This window comes from Cimex lectularius, unplaced genomic scaffold (genome assembly GCF_000648675.2).
Source record: "Cimex lectularius strain Harlan isolate CLEC.00 unplaced genomic scaffold, Clec_2.1 scaffold45, whole genome shotgun sequence".
Lineage (NCBI taxonomy): Eukaryota > Metazoa > Arthropoda > Insecta > Hemiptera > Cimicidae > Cimex > Cimex lectularius.
In genome coordinates this window covers 462,242-480,173 of record NW_019392634.1, presented here as the reverse complement: position 1 = coordinate 480,173, position 17,932 = coordinate 462,242, and the positions used below count along the sequence as shown (strand labels likewise).

General features: G+C 35.3%; 3 protein-coding genes across 6 annotated transcripts in view; 2 read left to right on the top strand and 1 right to left on the bottom strand.

Moving 5' to 3' along the window:
• LOC106662781 (UPF0769 protein C21orf59) overlaps nt 1-17,932 on the bottom strand; it is a 150,341-nt gene that overhangs the window by 84,260 nt on the left and 48,149 nt on the right. The gene's annotated exons all lie outside the window — the stretch shown is intronic.
• LOC106662780 lies at nt 10,329-12,494 on the top strand. The gene is made up of 2 exons (XM_014387098.2): nt 10,329-11,934; nt 12,409-12,494. The coding sequence occupies exon 1, from the start codon at nt 10,578-10,580 to the stop codon at nt 11,922-11,924; it is 1,347 nt and encodes a 448-aa protein (XP_014242584.1). The 5' UTR covers nt 10,329-10,577; the 3' UTR covers nt 11,925-11,934; nt 12,409-12,494.
• On the top strand, nt 12,860-17,663 carry LOC106662782 (protein tipE). 3 transcript variants are annotated; one of them, XM_014387105.2, is made up of 4 exons: nt 12,860-13,346; nt 14,040-14,398; nt 15,191-15,271; nt 15,712-17,663. In XM_014387105.2, the coding sequence occupies exons 1-3, from the start codon at nt 12,987-12,989 to the stop codon at nt 15,252-15,254; spliced, it is 783 nt and encodes a 260-aa protein (XP_014242591.1). In that variant the 5' UTR covers nt 12,860-12,986; the 3' UTR covers nt 15,255-15,271; nt 15,712-17,663. The 3 variants fall into 3 exon arrangements, 2 of the variants coding, with proteins under 2 accessions (XP_014242591.1, XP_014242592.1); XR_001339961.2 differs by lacking the exon at nt 15,191-15,271 and having other exon boundaries at nt 14,040-14,453; nt 15,712-17,662; XM_014387106.2 differs by lacking the exon at nt 15,191-15,271 and having other exon boundaries at nt 15,712-17,662.

Sequence of the window (17,932 nt, the reverse complement as noted above, 5' to 3'; positions counted from 1 at the left end):
AAAGCGTCAAAGGGAAACATGGGGTTGGACGGGGTGGGCAACGATGCGTCTCGACAGTATGAACACATACAAACACACATTGTCAAGCATTCACAAAGACGGCGAGGCAAATATGTGAAAAAAACTCTTACAAGCCAAGGACTTTCATCACCTCAAAGCTCTTACTTAAAACGAAAAAAATGAAAGATAAGATGCCCAGGTGTTCTTATATAAAAATAACAATAATAAAGAAGGTTGGAAAAAAATTAGTCACGCATGCGAGACTCGAACCCAGGGCAACCGGATAGACTATGGTGTTCTATACAAAGGGGGGTCCATGGGTTCGAGTGCCACTCGTGCCACTAATTTCTCATCTCGACTTTCCTTGCATAAAAATTAATATATATATATATATTTGTATATATATACAGGGTGTCATTTTTTGACGCACCATTGGAAAATCAACGTGGGTGCGTTTAAATCTGACTCAAGGCCTATTTCTTTTGATTTTAACATTAACGAAAGGAAGTGAGTCAATTTTCGGTGCACCATAGGAAAATCAACGTTGGTGGTCTAATTATGACTCGGCACATTTTATTTTGTTAGTCTCGTGCCAAAAAATAAGCGAGTCACAATTCGACGCACCATTCGTTACAAATTAGTTTTAGTAGGTTGGAAGGAAAATAAACAAAACCAATATTATTAAAACATTATTCAAACACAATGTAAAAATTTAAAAAAAATTTGTTCACAAATTAATTTGATTAAGGTTTAAGGGTATTTTTTTCTGGTAAAGTAACAAAATTAAATAAATGTAACAATCTCCTTTTTCCTGGTAAAGTAAGAAAAAATTAAATAAATGCAACAATCTCCTTTGTTAGCAAACCAATGTTCAAAATCATTATAATAATTGTTCGAACAGACCTCTATTTGCTGCAACACACTAGCCTAATCTATCGTAAAACGATGATCGGACAAAAAAAAACTCTTAAACCTTAATCAAATTAATTTGTGAAGAATTTTTTTTTAATTTTTACATTGTGTTTGAATAATGCTTTAATAATATTGGTTTTGTTTATTTTACTTCCAACCTACTAAAACTAATGTGTAACGAATGATGCGTTGAAAAGTGACTCGCCTATTTTTTGGTACGAGACTAACAATATAAAATGTGCCGAGTCATGATTAGACGCACCAACGTTGATTTTCCTATCGTGCACCGAAAATTGACTCACTTTCTTTTATTAGCATATTAATCAAAGGAAATAAGCCTCGAGTCAGATTTGAACACACGTTGATTTTCCAATGGTGCATCAAAAAATGACTCACCCTGTATATATATTTTTTTTCCACCACTCCGCCGTACCTGAGGAAGACCCCATAACCCCATACCGGCGGGGGTATATAATTTATGTATATATATATATATATATATATAGCTGCAAAACAAATTAAGGAAAAGGATTTCTGAAAAATTTCGTTTTTCTGTAAAAGCCTAAAATGTGAGCAATCAAACTCATAAGGAAAGTACACATCGGTTTTTCAAGCTGAACTATATGCCATCAACACTTGTGCCTTAGAAAATCTTAAAAGAGTTTACACTGAGACAAACAAGCTATCCCAACATTAGGTAGCATACAAAGACCGGCAAACCTATTTATTACAGGGGTAAAGGAAACGACCCGGTCAATTGCAAAGAAACACTACTAAACCAACCTCCTTTTAAAATATTTTCCCAAAGAAGCGGGAAAAAGTTCAACCGTTGGGCCTTAGAAAATCGTAAAAGAGGTTACACTGAATCCTCATAAGATCGGATAGCCCAACAATATTAAAGCATTAGCATGTAAAGAATCACATTAATTTGTCAGTCAATGCATCCAAAATCTCGAAAACCTGGGAAAATACAACAATTTGATGATAGCGTAGGGCGGATTTGTGGGCGGCGAAAAGGCAGAAGCACTGAGTCAGAGAAGGATCAGCAAGACCGTTTATAAGGCCTGAACCTCTTCTTCGTATAACAAAAGCAAAAATATAATCGTCCATCGCAGAATGGATAAAAAAAGTGAATTATTTCTTGAGGTGCTAGACACAGTAAGCTTATGATAAGACAACCCTCACTAAGACTTGCAAACTCTCTCCTGATGTTAGAGAGGGCAAAACACAGAGGAGTGATAGGACTGTTAATTGGTCTGCCATCTGAGAAAATATCTACATGACATGGATTTATTCAATGATGATTCTATTTGTAGGTTACGCAATGAGGAGGAAGGAACAGCCATACCATCTTCCCATGCGAAACAACCGCACGATGGAGAATAACCTGAGGTACAAAGAAAACCCAAGGTGATAAATTGTAGAACGACAGTTCATTGACTTACCTCAGAAGGTCACCTAGTACTTCTTAACAGAAGGATCGAGTCTACTATATTGAACTAAGAAACTAGGTAAGTACGATAAGCCAGAAGGCTTATGTGCTTGAGGAACAAATAACCACAAAAAAATTTCTCAATATCCAACATCGCCATCATCAAAATAATTAAATAGTAAAAATTAAGGAATTTCGTTAATAAAAATGTCCGAAAAATAACACTAACCCTGACCTCTTCCATAACTAATTAAAAATAGCCAGTTTGAAAGGTATGAATTATTATTTAAAAAATTGCGTTTGCATATATAAGTATGTTACCGTACGTATAAGATTGTTACCGAATTCCTGCACAAAGACTGTAAGGATAAACATTAAAGTATGAACGTTTTAAATGATGATGGCCGCCTAGCCTGATTTAGGACCCACGGATCAACGAACAGCCTTAAACCGCTTATTCCGCTTTATAAATGATCTATTTCAATCATGTAGAAATATAGCAAGTCTTGAATAAAGTGTTTTTTTGGCATTCCCACTCTTTTCGGAGGAAAAACCGACCGTTCCACATTATGTAAATTAAAAACGGAATACGTTTCCGTAATCCATGAAAACGCCATTAGGATACGCATCGATTTGGCATCAAAAGCGGTCGACACCGTTGTTTTAATTCCCCTTCAGGGAATGTAGTTGTTGTTCTTATGTCATAATAAACTGATGCCATTTCCAATGAGAATTTTATATTCTAGAAATTAACTATATTTTTGGCTTTTGCCTCAACTGAAGACAAAAATCACTTACCTTGTACATAAAGCGGTGAAAACGATTCACTTACCTAAAACAAAAATTACAAATTAAATAACGTTCATTTAACAATAATTACACACCACTGAAGCATATAAGCCCGAGAGCGAAGTAATTAAGATTATTTATCAGATACTTAACGTAATGAATTCACAACTACAATACTGTAATTTACTTTGTAATTACTGCTAACGAATAGAGGATTTTTTTCTTTTTCCGTTAATCAAAACTAAGCAACTCCTATAAAATTACCAGAATTACTAATCTTCCTAATAAAACAACAGAATTCTGTCAAGTTAGATGTGGTATTAGTAAATTAGAAGTTTACTAGAATAATGAATTTGTTCAATATACACCACCTGTTGGTGGTTTGATTTGCGAAGGCACTAAAAGCTCAACGACGTCGTTCTTTACATCCGTCAGCCAGCAGGACATCAGGACTCTTCGAGAGTCCAGGCGTCTCACCCAGGAACCACCAAACCACCCGGCCACGGAACCACCATGCTATAAAAATATAGAAGACCTCACATTCACTCCCCCAAGATTACTCGATATTCCTCGGGGCGGGATTAACTAACCCCTTCCTTTCACGCTAATAAATTACATTCAATTCAATAAATTAAAATAAACACAACACCTGATCCAAACATATAAATCTGGTCACATCCACTCCCCCAAGATTACTCGATATTCCTCGGGGCGTGATTAACTAACCCCTTTCTTTCACGCTAATAAATTACATTCAATTCAATAAATTAACATAAACACCACACCCGATCCAAACATATAAATCTGGTCACATCCACTCTCCAGAGTACTCGATATTCCGCAGGGCAGGGTTAACTAACACTTTTCACGCTTATAAATTACAGGATTCTTAATCCCCTCGCAGCTATTGAACATATTATGTTATGATCCTTCTTTTTTTTTTTTTTTCAACTACCATTTTCGTCCCTCTTGAAGTATTCATTTTTGGGGGTATCCCAAAAACGCATTGCGTTAAAGTTCCTTTAAAGAGGCACCCTTTTCGAACTTACAATTCAAGTTTCGTGACAAAAACTGCTAAATTTAAAACTTGTGAAAAAAACTAAATTGCAAGATTGAAAAAATTAACAATAGAGCATGACAAATTTCATAACAATTTTTTTCTTGTTACCGTAAGCTTTCCAGTTGTATATCCTTTTCTTTAATTACATAGAACCAAAATGCAGAAATTTTATGCTAAATGGGAAAAAAGTGGTGACTGTTAAAACGGGAAAAGCTGTTAATCTAATAATTTCACTTTTTGTCCTGACAATGACAAATTCCAAACTGTCAATTTAAAAAAAAAAATGAAACAAAACACATAAAAAAAGACAATAAACGTAGCGAACAACCAAAGCAGAAAAACTGGGGAAAATATTTACCTTAAATACAAAAAAACGAACAATACGGAAGTCCAAAACCCAATCGTCACCTAATAAAAAGCACAAAAAGAAAGAAAAATTGAACGTAAAAATCAAACAAAACAACAAATCACACAAAAGAGACAATAAATATAGTGAACAACCAAATTACCTTCAATTTTTCTTGTTTATCGGCCCCTAAACTCTCTTAAAATTATGAAAACAGGGAATCGACAATCCAATTTTTTACATTCCTACAAGAATGCTCCCATCACTTCTCTTATCGCTGAAGTTTTCTTTTTTCGACATTTTTTTTTTTTTTTTGCGATAAACGCTGTTGTTTTACATACGCTAACTTTGAATTGTATCTCATGGCCAATTTTTATTCAAATTATGAACTTATTAAGCCTAATAATTTATTTTCTACAATATTTTAAATTATATAATTTTTTGTGTGACTGAAATTTTTCTATTCTACTTCCTTTCAAAATGAATATATCCTAGGCAAAAAATGTGTAAATTCAAAAAATTTAGTTAATTATCAGTCAGGTGATGTCTGATAGAGTGTTATTCATATGTGGGACTATCAGGCCCTGGAACCAAATACTCAGACCCATGGGAAAATCTACTAGTATCTTCTAGGCTGAAGTACTCGTAATTGAGAGATGTACCCAGTTCAACTTGAAAAAAAGGTACAAAATATCAGGTAGTCAATCAGTCATAAAAGCACTAAGCTCATCATTAACTAAACGATAGTGCAGTATTGCAAAACTAAACTAAATAGATTAGGTATTCAAAATAAAAGCACCATGTGCTGGGTCCAGGACATGTGGGAGCAGGGGGAAACGAGAGGGCGGACGCCCTTGCAAGTAAAGTGACTGCTATACCGCTGAAAGGTCCTGAGCTCTTCTATGGCATAAGGATTCACACTGAGGATCTTAGACAAAAGACGAAATGAAAATGAAGTGTCAGTGGAATTCACTTATTCGACAAACATCAATCCAAGAAACGTTTAGAAAAGTTTTGAAGGCAAGAAATAACAGAATGCATCAATGCAAGAAAAAACAGAAGGATGTGTTTTGGAATGAACAATGACAATGAACCATAGAAGAAATTAAACCATTGAAACCGGGCCTACTAATCAAATTTCTTGAGGGACTAGGAGTAACCAGTGTGCTATAACTACAACAGAAAGGGGGATAAAACAATTCTCAAAAGGCGCAGCATACCATACACCCCGTACATTATATATATATATATATTTGTATTGACGTTAAACAAACCGAAAAATATTAATCTAATTTTTTGTTCTTATATGAAATGATGTGTTTTTAATGTCGTTGTCAAACCTCTCCGAATCGAATAACCGATTGAAATATGTGTCATTTGCTAGAATGCCTTAGGGATCGTTTTTGTCGTTAGAGTTATCTCTACTACGATATTCTTTGAATACTTAGATTACATTGAAATCGGTCCTTCCAAAAACGAGTATAGAAAAACTGTCGCCTTATCTCTTTCTCACGAAGAATTTAAAATGGCTGAACAAAAGACACTATAATCAGACAGACAGTTAAATGGGATGTTATAGATAAACGGAAAGTTTCGGTATGACCAAATAGGAACAGCGTGGCCTATTGCCCACGCTTTGTCTGAAAAGTGCCGTTGAATAAGTACAAAGGGTCTTAAGGAGGGTAATGAATGCACTAAGCGGTGACTCGGAATGTTTTCCTTTTTCCGTAAATAATCTACACCAGTGCAAAGAAAGCAGCTATGAATTTTAAAAAACGGGAGCGGGAGTGAACATTTGTTTTACCCCACTCCCAAGGGGTCAGGAGTGCCTTCTGGCCGTTCATTTGGAGCAGACCCGATGTGGTCCCCGCGTCCTCGGGCAGATTCCGCCACCGAGTCAGCGAAACCATCCGGAACCGACGGGTATTGATCGGGAGCCCGTTTCAACCTGAGGACCACGAGATCGCTCTACTCGTGCTTCGCGCCATCTTGTTTGATCCTGGACGTCATGGTGGTTACCGACCATTGACAACTTGAAATGAAACCGCTCTATTAAGTAAACACGTTCGTTTATGACGAGTTTTATACATACCACGCTGCAGCTTTCTACGAATTACGATTAAGCATTTTTCAACGAAACGGGATTAAGCGCCAACAGGTACTTTTTTATCCAAGCATATTTACGTCTTATCCAAAGTCACCACTATTTACATCTGAACTTACCACTCTCATTATTTTTATATGTATTTTAGTATATATATTATATGTAAATATGTATTTTTCTACAAGTCTGAATTATTTATTAGAAAGATTATTAATATTTATTTTAATTAAAAAACCACATAACCCGCATAATTCAAACAAACTTACAAAATAAAAACATAAATATAAAATGATCTATGGCCATAAAACTCGACCAATTATCACTGTTCGTAAAACGGTGTTTACATTTGGGATGGAAGGATCTAGATTAATAGGAAACAATGTTGCGTGACAGGAGGCATTTCTATTAATAGCATCCCAAAGCGATTTTAACACTGATAAAAAAATTGTTATAACAAATACGGATGTATTGTGCCTTTTCATTTCTTGGAATTCGAACCATTAAAAACCCAATTGGCGAAGGGAAGCCACTTTTTCAATAATAAATTAAAATCGATCGTATTTAATTAGACGAGTAGCCATGGGGATCGGGTAAAACAAAAAACAAAACATTTCCCTATTTCCCGTCAGTCAGGTACGGAACGTCTTCGTCTTAAGCTGTCCGCAGTGCTTACCGATCGACCCGAACCGCACAGCTGTTCGATCCGGCAGCAATCAAATCCCCGTTTCTAAGGTAATAGTCAAAGTAGTTCACCCTTTGCGCCCCCCATATCGATTGCTGTCGTCACAATTGCAGACAAATCGACCGGCGGGCACTTTTGTCAGGGTCATCGGATAAAAACAGAACAAATAAAAAAATCGGGAGCGGTTAAATGGGAAAATATATATCGAAAGAGATAATCGAACATCTCGTTATTGGGGTATCGTCTATAATTTAACTTCATCTAAAACAACCATCAGATAAAATTTTGCAATTCGCCCCAATTCGTAAATAATTAACGTATTTAATATTTGAAGTATTATTAAAAAATTGCAATATATAAATAAACATAATCAAATTGGATAATTCCATAGCCAAATTCAAGTTTGCAAAACTGAAATAAAGATAATATAACCAAATTTAAAACATAAAAATAAAATAGGATTGTTAATTTCTAACAACATATGTAGAACTTACATGCTCCAACGATTTGAAGAAGAAAATTGAAATTTAAAAAAAACTTTGATTTTTAAATTTGGACAGTTTTATTATAAAAAGTTTTAAAAAAGTAAAATGTGTATGAGAAAATACATCTCGAAAGAGATAATCGAACATCTTGTTATTGGGTATCGTGTACAATTTAACTTCCAACTAAAACAACCAGCAGATAACATTTTGCACGTTGTTCCAATTCGCAAATAATTAAAGTGTTTAAATGACAATATTTACCCAAGTAATTAAAAATTTGCATTAGATAAATCAACAAAATCAAGTTTGATAATTCCGTAACCAAATTCAAATTTGCAAAATTGAAATAAACGTAATATAACCAAATTTTTAAAAAATCAAATCAATTAGGATTTTTAATTGCTTACTACAAATGTAAAACTTAAATGCTTCAACGATTCAAAGAAGAAAAAATTAAATTTAAAATTAAAAAAATAATTTGGGCGTAGGGGGCCGCAACGGTTTAGGCGTTGACACGTTACACATCACTGTAAGGTAAAGGTCCGGGGTTCGAATCCAGCGGCTCTGCATTCGAACCCGACATACTTACAAATGGGCTTTTTTTTTCAAAAACACCGTACCCCGAGGGTTCATATAACGTCGTAGTTGAAGTAATCTCTTTAAAAAATTATTATTATTCAACTTTTTCTTCTTTGATTTTTATATTCGGACAATGTTATTATAAAAGGTAAAAACAAGGAAAGTAATTCCTGTCATACAGTGAGGTTTAACATCCACCTACCCGTTGGGTGTCGCCAACGAGTTGTCTCCATACAAATATTTTGTCTATTATAATATATTTTTCGTACTGTAATCCATTGAAAAGCAATGTGCTCGCCGAGATTCGAACCCAGGACCGCTAGCGCTAGCGTGGCAAGTACGAATCGGACGCCCCACTCAGATACCGCGGTCTCCAATATTATTATATGTATTACTTATAATTACTGGCTTCTTAGAAGATAACACTACTTTTTTAAGACGAGTTTGCCACTTTAATTCACATTTTTATTTATTTACGCCCCTTTAAAAGGTGTTTTTTAATCACTGTGTTCAAGTAGTATTAATTATATATTAGTTTCTGGGTAACTTTAATCATTTACATAATAGAAAAAGCGTTAAGGTATTTGTTCCAGTAAATTCGGAATTAAACCATCTCAGGTTTAACAAAAAACAAATGACTAAGCACTCATGCGATCGTTACAAAAAAATGGCCAAAATAAATAAAACTGTTATTGAAAACTATTCATTTTTTCCTGTTTATATACCGTACATACTCCTCATAAAGATTACGTTTTAGACACTTATGCTATGATTGTCGGTTTTATTTACCACACCTGGTGATCGTAAAAGCTCATAAGTATCAATATATCATCACTAAAATTAAAAGAAAGGTAGAGGTCAATAAAAATTGTTAAAGTTGCAAAAAAACACCTGATTTGTAAATTAAATAGTTTTTTAAATTGAGTTTATTATGAATTTTGTAAAGAAATTAATTTTATTAATCTAGTTTGGTGAGCAAAATTTTAATAACCCAGATTGGGTTGCTGGTATTTTTTTAAACTAATACACCAATCATTTTTTATGTCATTGATTTCAATCGCTTATTATAGCTTTAAAGAGCGACCAGCGATTGAAATATATGACATAAAAGTAATTGATGTTTTAGTTTAAAAAACCAACACCTAGATTTTTAAAGAAATATTTAATTATAAAAACTGTTAGGTATAAACAAATAAATACAAATGGCAATGAATAGAAGTACTGAAATGAATCATTTGTAAGTAGTGAGAGTATATACTGTATGCAACTTATAAGTAAGTCAAAAAAATAATATTATCATATAATATTAATAAGATATTAACATTATGAAATTAAATTATTTTTTGCTTATATAGCATAAACTATGAAACATTGTACGCGCTACATTGCTTTAATGATCTTTAAAAACGACAAAAACGTTCTAAGATTGTAATTAGATTTTAGAAAAATGGCATAAATATAATAAACTAGGTTTAAACAAGAATTGAAAATAAACTACTGTTCCCATAATTCAAGATCCTCATTAGGATTTCCCAAAAACAACTTGTCAGGAGGTGATCTAATAATTACTTTTAAAATTTTATCACACAAAATTTTCGGTGCTAATTCCTACCATGTTTGTGAACCGAGAAAATAAAATCGACCAACTTAAATCAAAATTTATATTATTGCAGTGTCAAATTTACTTATATTTCTAAATATAATACATATATTTTGTTTTAAATAACCTTAGACACCTTTTTTTTAAACAGTGCATTTCGGATCTCAGAAAAAATGCGTGAATTATTTGAAAATAGGTTATAATGAGTATCAGTAAGTCAGAATGGCTTGTGTATTGAAAAGCTGGGCATGGTATTTGGGCTAGGAGGAAGGGGATCCCAGGCATGCCCAGAGAGGGGCCCGGAGCGTATCGACCGATACCCAAGATGCAGTCCATTCACACGAGCCACGACGGTAACACTAAACAGTTTCTTTTGTAAATAATTTACTTTAAGGTCCGTCTTCCACCACAGTGCCTCTAGCCATGACAATTTCAAGTGGAGTGACAACGCTGATGATCGGATGTCGTCAATAGCAATCGCCATTCGAATATGATAAGAGATAACAGCATTTGAGGAGCAAGAGCATATGGTGCTGTAAGTACGAACAGTACCGGGTCGTAACAGTTTTGAATTCGTAAACGCGAAGGATGCCCAAGCATAAAAAACCAGCGGTTGAGGATCTCATCGTTCCTCCTCAGAACACCAAAATATGCGGTACGATATGCATGTGTCAGATGACGGCGGTACTGAGCTGTGTGGCATTAGTCTACTTGACCGTCGCTATTTATATGCCTTCGATCAGAGCTTTTCGGTCGGGGATTGCCACGGACCCGGTCATGTGCGCCACGACGAGAGCAGTGAATACTGATTCTTGCGATTGGGGCTCTTGCGGAGAGTGGTGTCTCAGCAAGACGTCGGGATCCTGCATTCAAATATACGTCAATCTCAGGAAAAACGGCACGAACATCTACTTGGCCAACTGCACCAACTTGGCCAACAAGACTTGCTACGGTATAGACCAAGAGAACGCCAAAAAGTACCGTTGCATCGCGGACGAATGTCGCAACTTGACGGGTACCTTCAACTGTACCCTGGGAATGTGCACAAACATCACCGACGCCTTCGAGTGTGTCTTCAAAAACGTGGACGCGGGTCTCAAGTGTTCGGGTAGAAGAGGAAAAATCAACTGCATAGAAATGGACGGTTTACAGACTTGCGACAGAGGGTTGTGCAAGGGTATAAAGACACCATATAACTGCGAAAGGAGGTGCCTCGACATCCCTACCAGGAACAAGAACACTATAGTGTTGAGTGGTGATAAAGTGTATCTCTCTCAGTGTCAGAGAGCTTTAGTGACAGAAACCGATAAGGAAGTGTGGAACGAAAACCAAGATAACATCCTCATGATGTCGTGCTACAATATAGAAAACACATCGATAGGAATAGCCGCCGTCGACTGCATCAACGGCACACTCCTCGAGAAGAGCGTCCTAAGCGATTTGACCAATTTCACATATCTAAGTTACTTGAGCGTGACCAATACAAAGCTGGTCGACGAGACCAGACAGGTCGCTCCACCAGAAATTGATCTGCTAATCGCCAACGACAGCAAACTGCTCATTAACATGGAGGGATGCGTCAACACACTCAGAGACGAGTGCAAGGAATTCCTCCGAGAATACGGAAAAGACGGATCCGACCACAACGCCCGCGGCAGGTTCCCTTGTTACTACGCCGAAGAGAAAGTGGACGTGGTCGTCGCCAGGTTCAACCTAGAAAATACCTACAGGGAATTTGTTTTCGCCTCCGTGGTACCGTCCGTTCTCTTCGTTGTCTCCTGCCTCACATTGGTCCTCTGCCAGAGAACTGTCGAAGTCGGAGACGACGCCAAAATGCGCTTCAAAAAACGGGGCGCGGGTGCTACGAGTATAGGGGCCGACAAGGAAAACTCCATGGGCGATACAGGGGGAGGGGATCACGCAATGGCACTCTGAGATCCGTCACGTAAGATTAACATAGAAATTTACATAAATTACAAGAAAACAAGCCTATATAACAGTCCAAGTCTATAACAATATCGTAACCTTCTCCATTTTCCTCCCATGGCTGTTTGGGAAGGCCCAAGAACTGACTCTCGTTTTACTTAACTAGGCCAAGAGAGGGGGTACTTATAATGCCAGCCTTCTATCGATCTGGATTTAAAGGAGAGAAATTCGTTTTATTTTCCTATTATTGAACTAAAGGATTTCTTTTGTATTAAAGAAAAGTATAAATCGTATGAAATAAGTTTAAAAATGAAAGGTCATTTAATCAAATTTCTCATTGAAAAGGGTGATTTTCGGAATGTATAGCATGTGTATTTTTTTTTGTGGTACAACATTATCTTTTTACTTTTTAGAGGCGATACATAGTTGATTGTACATAATTTTATTGATTGCTTAATTGGAACGGTAGTTAATTTATTCTTCTTTTTTTCAGGCATTCCCCTCCTTCAAGACAGCCCAACGCAGCAAGTGTTTTCATTACAAGACTACTAAATAAGCACAATTCAGACCACTTAATGCACATAACAGCTTACTAGAAAGCACGCTTAAGAAAGAAAAAAGAAACAAAGAAAGTGTAAATAGCGTAAATGCTGCCTAATCCTATTTCTAAACAGAATCATTGCCAACAACGGAGGGGAACGCGTCAAACAATATTCACTTAAGATAAGAAAAAGACTGATTTACGTTTATAATTTCGTATGACGATATGAAAGGAAAATGACTTCCAATTTGTGATTTTGGTAATGTCGATTGGCATCCGGTAGCCATAAAACGACGTAATTTTCGTTTTATTTTCTATTTGATTTGATATTAAACATAAATTGATGTGCGTCCAATGAGCAAATAAGAGAGAGCAATTAGTGAGATTTTTTATACTGCTGTTTAATAATTAATAATTAAGGTAGATTGTATCTTCGAAGTTGATTAGTTTGTGAAGGGTGAAAAGTAACAGCGGCTTCAGTGCAAAATCAAAGACATTTCAAGTCGATGTGTTGATAAAAACGGCAAATCATGGATGAAGGGATCGCAAATGCCAAAATGTTGGTGAAGAACCTGGTGGCAGGAGTGGACGTCGCGGCTCTCCTCGTCAAGACGAAATTCTACACGTCGCTCTGCCTGGGAACAACAGCCATCCTCTCGGTCTTCGCATTCCTGTTCCTCATCCCCTTCGTAGTCGACCCGGCCATCTCGACCATACTCGCCGATTACGAGCAGAACCCTGTGACGTGCATCGCGGTCGAACACGTCTACGCGGAAGGGCTAAGCAACTGCTCCTGGTCTTCGTGTAGGGAAGGATGCACCAACGCCGCCCTCAGGTGCCACCAGATACTCGTCAACTACTCGAAAATTCCCTTCGAAGAATGGCAAAAGGTAATCTCAAGTAGGTTTCTCAAATATCTACTCCTCTTTAAACATCTCTCTAGTGAGCAGATGGAACATTATTTTCAAATACCTCCAATACAGCTTACTGGCTAGACTATTTTGCAACTAACCTGTAGACAACATATGTAAGTAGTAACTTGATCAAAAATCAACTAGTATTAATTGTCATCTATTTTATTACTGTTTTTAAAATCTTCAAAAGTAAATGCCGACTTTAGGTCGCTTATTTGTCCATCTTCTCTCAACGGTTTGTCAAACTATTCATTGAGCAGTTAATAAGAGATTAAGTAACCCAATGCCGCTTTAGCATAAGTTTAATAACTTGCAGACCAACACCCAACATATACAATAAAACCCTAAATAGATCAGGCACAACCATATAGGTCAAAATAGATAAAGTTCGTCATTAACCCTTTCTTTCCCAATACAAAATTTAGCAAATTTGTTAAAACTTATCTAAACCTATGAGTTTAGGGCGGAAGCAGAGTTTTTCCTTCAAAAGTTTCATCACGCGTATTGGTAACACTGATTTTTTGGCGCCAATCTAAAATCACTTCCTTTTCATCGTTTCAAGTATCAATGAACAGAACAATGTCTTAATTAAAAATAAAAATCTGTACCTTCAGTAATGAATTTGATGTTATTGGTACTGAACATTTCTTTTCTTTTCTTTTTTTCCAGAGCGAAATAGATATGAAGACTGTCCAGTGGGACGTGGGCGAGACGAGGTTCTTCATAAACACCGAAGGCTGCGGGTATCCGCCGAGGGTGAACTGCTCTGAATTCGCGAAGCAGTACGGCTCAAAGAACCTCGGCACACCTTTTCCCTGCTACTACAGCAAGACCTACCCGAGCATGGTGGTGGCGAGGTATTCGTGGGACGACAACCTACGGCACCTCATCCTATCTCTGGTCATCCCCAACGTCCTTTTCGCCATATCAATCGGCGTCCTCATCTACTGGTACTGCCCCGGCTGCAACCGTTCCAGGCAACCCATCGACACCTCTTCGTACGTCGAGAGCTTCCACTCAAAACACGAGTAAGCTCCAACTGTTTACCAGTAGTCTTCGTAGATTTTTAACAAAAGCGACAGCGTAAGTCACCACTTAGTTATTCATTGAGAAGCTAGCAATTCAATTACACTGTAATATATTACTTTCTGATTTTACTGCTAAGACTCTTGTCCCTATATTCTTCAGAAGGCAGTAATTTTGAATAAATTTTGATTACAAGGACATTTAAAAACAAAAGTTTGTAAACAAATCAATTTTTTCTCATAAACAATATTCCAAAATGGACTCTCCAGTTTTCTGATTCTTTGTAAATAACTAATATTCGCGCCTATTAATTATTTTAGGCCAAAATGTCTATTCGTGAATTTGGTGCCCATTTTGGACTAACTAAAACATAAAATCGTTTAACTTAAAATAGTTCAGAATATTTTATATTTCATCAAATTAAAAATGCGGAAGTTTAATAAGTTTTCTTTATTAAAAATGTAAATGTAAATCAATAATGCAAAAATATTAACAGCTTTCCTTAATCCTTTGTGTGAATTTAACGTTGTGTGCTATGTTCTTTTTTTTTATTATGTTTTTATTATTTTTATTTACTTTTTTTAAGTTGGTAATATGCATGCAAACCACTCAGCAAAATTGCGAATACACGAATTCCGAGCAATTTCGTTTGTGAACATCAGGGCACCTTAGAAAGGAAAGAAAGCACGTAAAGCAAAAATCACAATTGTCTTGTCGATCTGTCCCGTCCGAGAGGTGTGTCTGACCGTTTTCAAAATAGAATCCATCTTCAAATAGTATTTCAAAAATTTCAGTTCTGAAACCGACTGCGTCGAAAGCATGGGGACGAACCCGACCTTCGTCATGGACGACGAATGAATCCGTGAGAGAGAAAGGTAAAACAATTATTTCAGTCAATTCCAGGCATCAATTATTTGTAATCGGGTGCAAATTCTGCCCGGGCGTGCACGCGAACATGTTGCCCTTAAACAAGTTGGAAAACGCAAGAAAATTGTTTCGTTTCCTAAAATTATAAGCGAAGAAACCTCATGGATATCTAAACAAATCAAAATGCTCTTCTCTCTTTGACAAGTTCGGGATTTTATCAGTTTTCTTCATGTACAAATAATCTACTTTTTACTGGCAAATCTGGATATTGTCTAAAGTGATACAGAAAAAGGCTAAGTATTTACAAAAAGTATTGTGTCCTGACCTGTTCAATACAGGTAAACACAACGCGGCTGATGTGGAAGTAAAATCTCCCCTCCCAAAGCTTCGCGTTAAAATTAACATAATGTAAAATGTCCAAATAATAATAAAATAATTTAATTTCCAGGGACGAAGACGAAGAGGAGTACGAGGACGAGGAAGAGTACTGACAGTGATAGAACAACCTGAGGAAGGTACATGCTCAACAGGCCAACCACCCCTCCACACCGAAGTCTAGCGAACTACCCCCAATTTATTAGCAACATTTTTCTTCTTAAGCTCTTCCTCACTTCTCGATGTCCGGTAAAAAAACAAAAACAACGAGGTTATTTTCCATCTCGAATATTAACCACATAAATACTAATCGCAATAAAATAGAATATAATAAATCCTTAAGGAAAAGTATATAGGTTAGAGTGGGGCAGATCGTAGAGTGGTATATCGCAATTCTATAGTATAGAGGTTTCACTAATCATATCAACTTTTAACGAGGATATTTTTATGATATAGAAACAAGAGAACAGTACAAGGATTTTAACTAGTGGTAAAAGATTTGTTTTTGTCGGAATATCAACGTGCAATGACAATACGTCAGCACCTGTTTTCAAATCTAAAAAATAATTCAAAATTAGGAATAAGCCACACTTATTCTGTGTAGTTAAGTTGTTTTAAAAGTGTATGTTCTTATACACTTACGAATATGCTTAATTTAAAAGTTTATTTAAAACAGCATATTTTCAACAAAAAAAGGAACTTGAATATCGAGTATATATTTTTTTCAGATCCCTTAAGACTCAAGTTTGAAAATACATGTAACTGCTGCTGCAAAATTTTAACAATTTTCGTAATACACAGTAGGAACAAAAATTAACACTAATGACAAACTTAACGTTATAATAGTGCAAGGGGAATTTTAAAAGCAAAACACCTTTGGAATTTTCACTCGAAATGACCATAACTAGTAGCCAACTGATAATTTTTAAAATGAGTTTTAGAAATTCACCCTATAAATTATTAATTGTGTAAAAAAACGAAATTTAATTAAATTTACCTCGTGTTCAACAATGTTGATATGCTCTTCACGTAGACATCGCGTATTTAAGAGTCTAAGGGACGAAAATTGAAAGGAAATAAATACAAAATCTTGTTCCTTTACAAAATTCCTTAAGTGGCTGTCGAAATGGCCATTTTAGAGTCACCTAGCCAAAAAGGTTGCGAGTAGTATACTCAACAATTTTTGTTTTAAGTTAAATTTTACAGTGCTCAATTGAATTGGCTTGTAGCAGTTAGTTGCAATAAAAATTGTTAAATTCAAATTGTGATAGGAGTTTATGCGACTCCTTTCGATTTAGTAATTGTTTAAAGATATATTTGTACAGAATATTTTAAAAAAATTGTTTAGCTTTAGAATGCAAATTATTTTAGGTTTACAGAAATTCGTTGAATTTTGAACTCTGTTTTACCCCTTCAAAAGAGTTATATGTTTTATACTGTGAGAAAAAAAAAATTAAATAAGAGATCATAAAAGCGCGACCAAAATATATTTACAAATACTGACAGAGTTTTATTTTATAAAAATCTATGTATATTTCATGTTCAATGTGATTTCTAAAGCTTCTCCGGAAAGTGTGAAATATATGTTTTTCGTTATTTGTTAGTTGGAAAAAATTGAAACAAGTGGTTGAGAACAATGTCGATATTTAGAGGTTAATTAGATAATACGGACATTTTCAATAGTAGGAATAGAGTAGTAGAGTGCCAAAGGCAAATCAAAATTGCTAATTGGGGCCTTTTAACTAAAAACCTTTAAAATTATATATAACCGTCTACGCCTTGAAAAGAGAAAAAACTATGTACAGGTTGTGTTTTAAAGTTTATAAATATCTATTTGAAATTTTAAAAGGAAATGTTATTTCTGTTCGACGTTCTTCCAGACCCGATTGAAATGACACGAAATGCTTCAGCTTTAAATCTGACTGTTGATCTACTTTTGGATAAACCATTTTTGCCGCTATATTTTTCATTCTCAGATTTACATAATTATATTAAATAATAGGGAAATCGTTTTAATCTTTTATCTTTTTCGATATTTACATATTTATTATAATTATTACAGTTTTTGAAAATATTTATAGATTCTTGTTGAATTTCATATCATAGTTTATTTCGAAGAACTATTACCATCACGTTATTACGCAATAAATATATGATTAAACTTCAGATATTATATTAAATTATAAAATAAAAAGCCTGAAATTCAACTATGAATCTGAATTTTAATAAATTCTTCATGTTGTAATTTTAATAAATTTATCTTCATTAAGATTGGCTTTTATATTCATTTTCCC

Bases quoted from the DNA above. Each gene is read 5' to 3' on its own strand.
- LOC106662782 (XM_014387105.2), top strand. From the start codon at position 12,987: ATGGATGAAGGGATCGCAAATGCCAAAATGTTGGTGAAGAACCTGGTG. The intron at 13,347-14,039 runs GTAATCTCAAGT...CTTTTTTTCCAG, and splicing joins CCTTCGAAGAATGGCAAAAG to AGCGAAATAGATATGAAGAC. The intron at 14,399-15,190 runs GTAAGCTCCAAC...CAAAAATTTCAG, and splicing joins AGCTTCCACTCAAAACACGA to TTCTGAAACCGACTGCGTCG.
- LOC106662780 (XM_014387098.2), top strand. From the start codon at position 10,578: ATGCCCAAGCATAAAAAACCAGCGGTTGAGGATCTCATCGTTCCTCCT.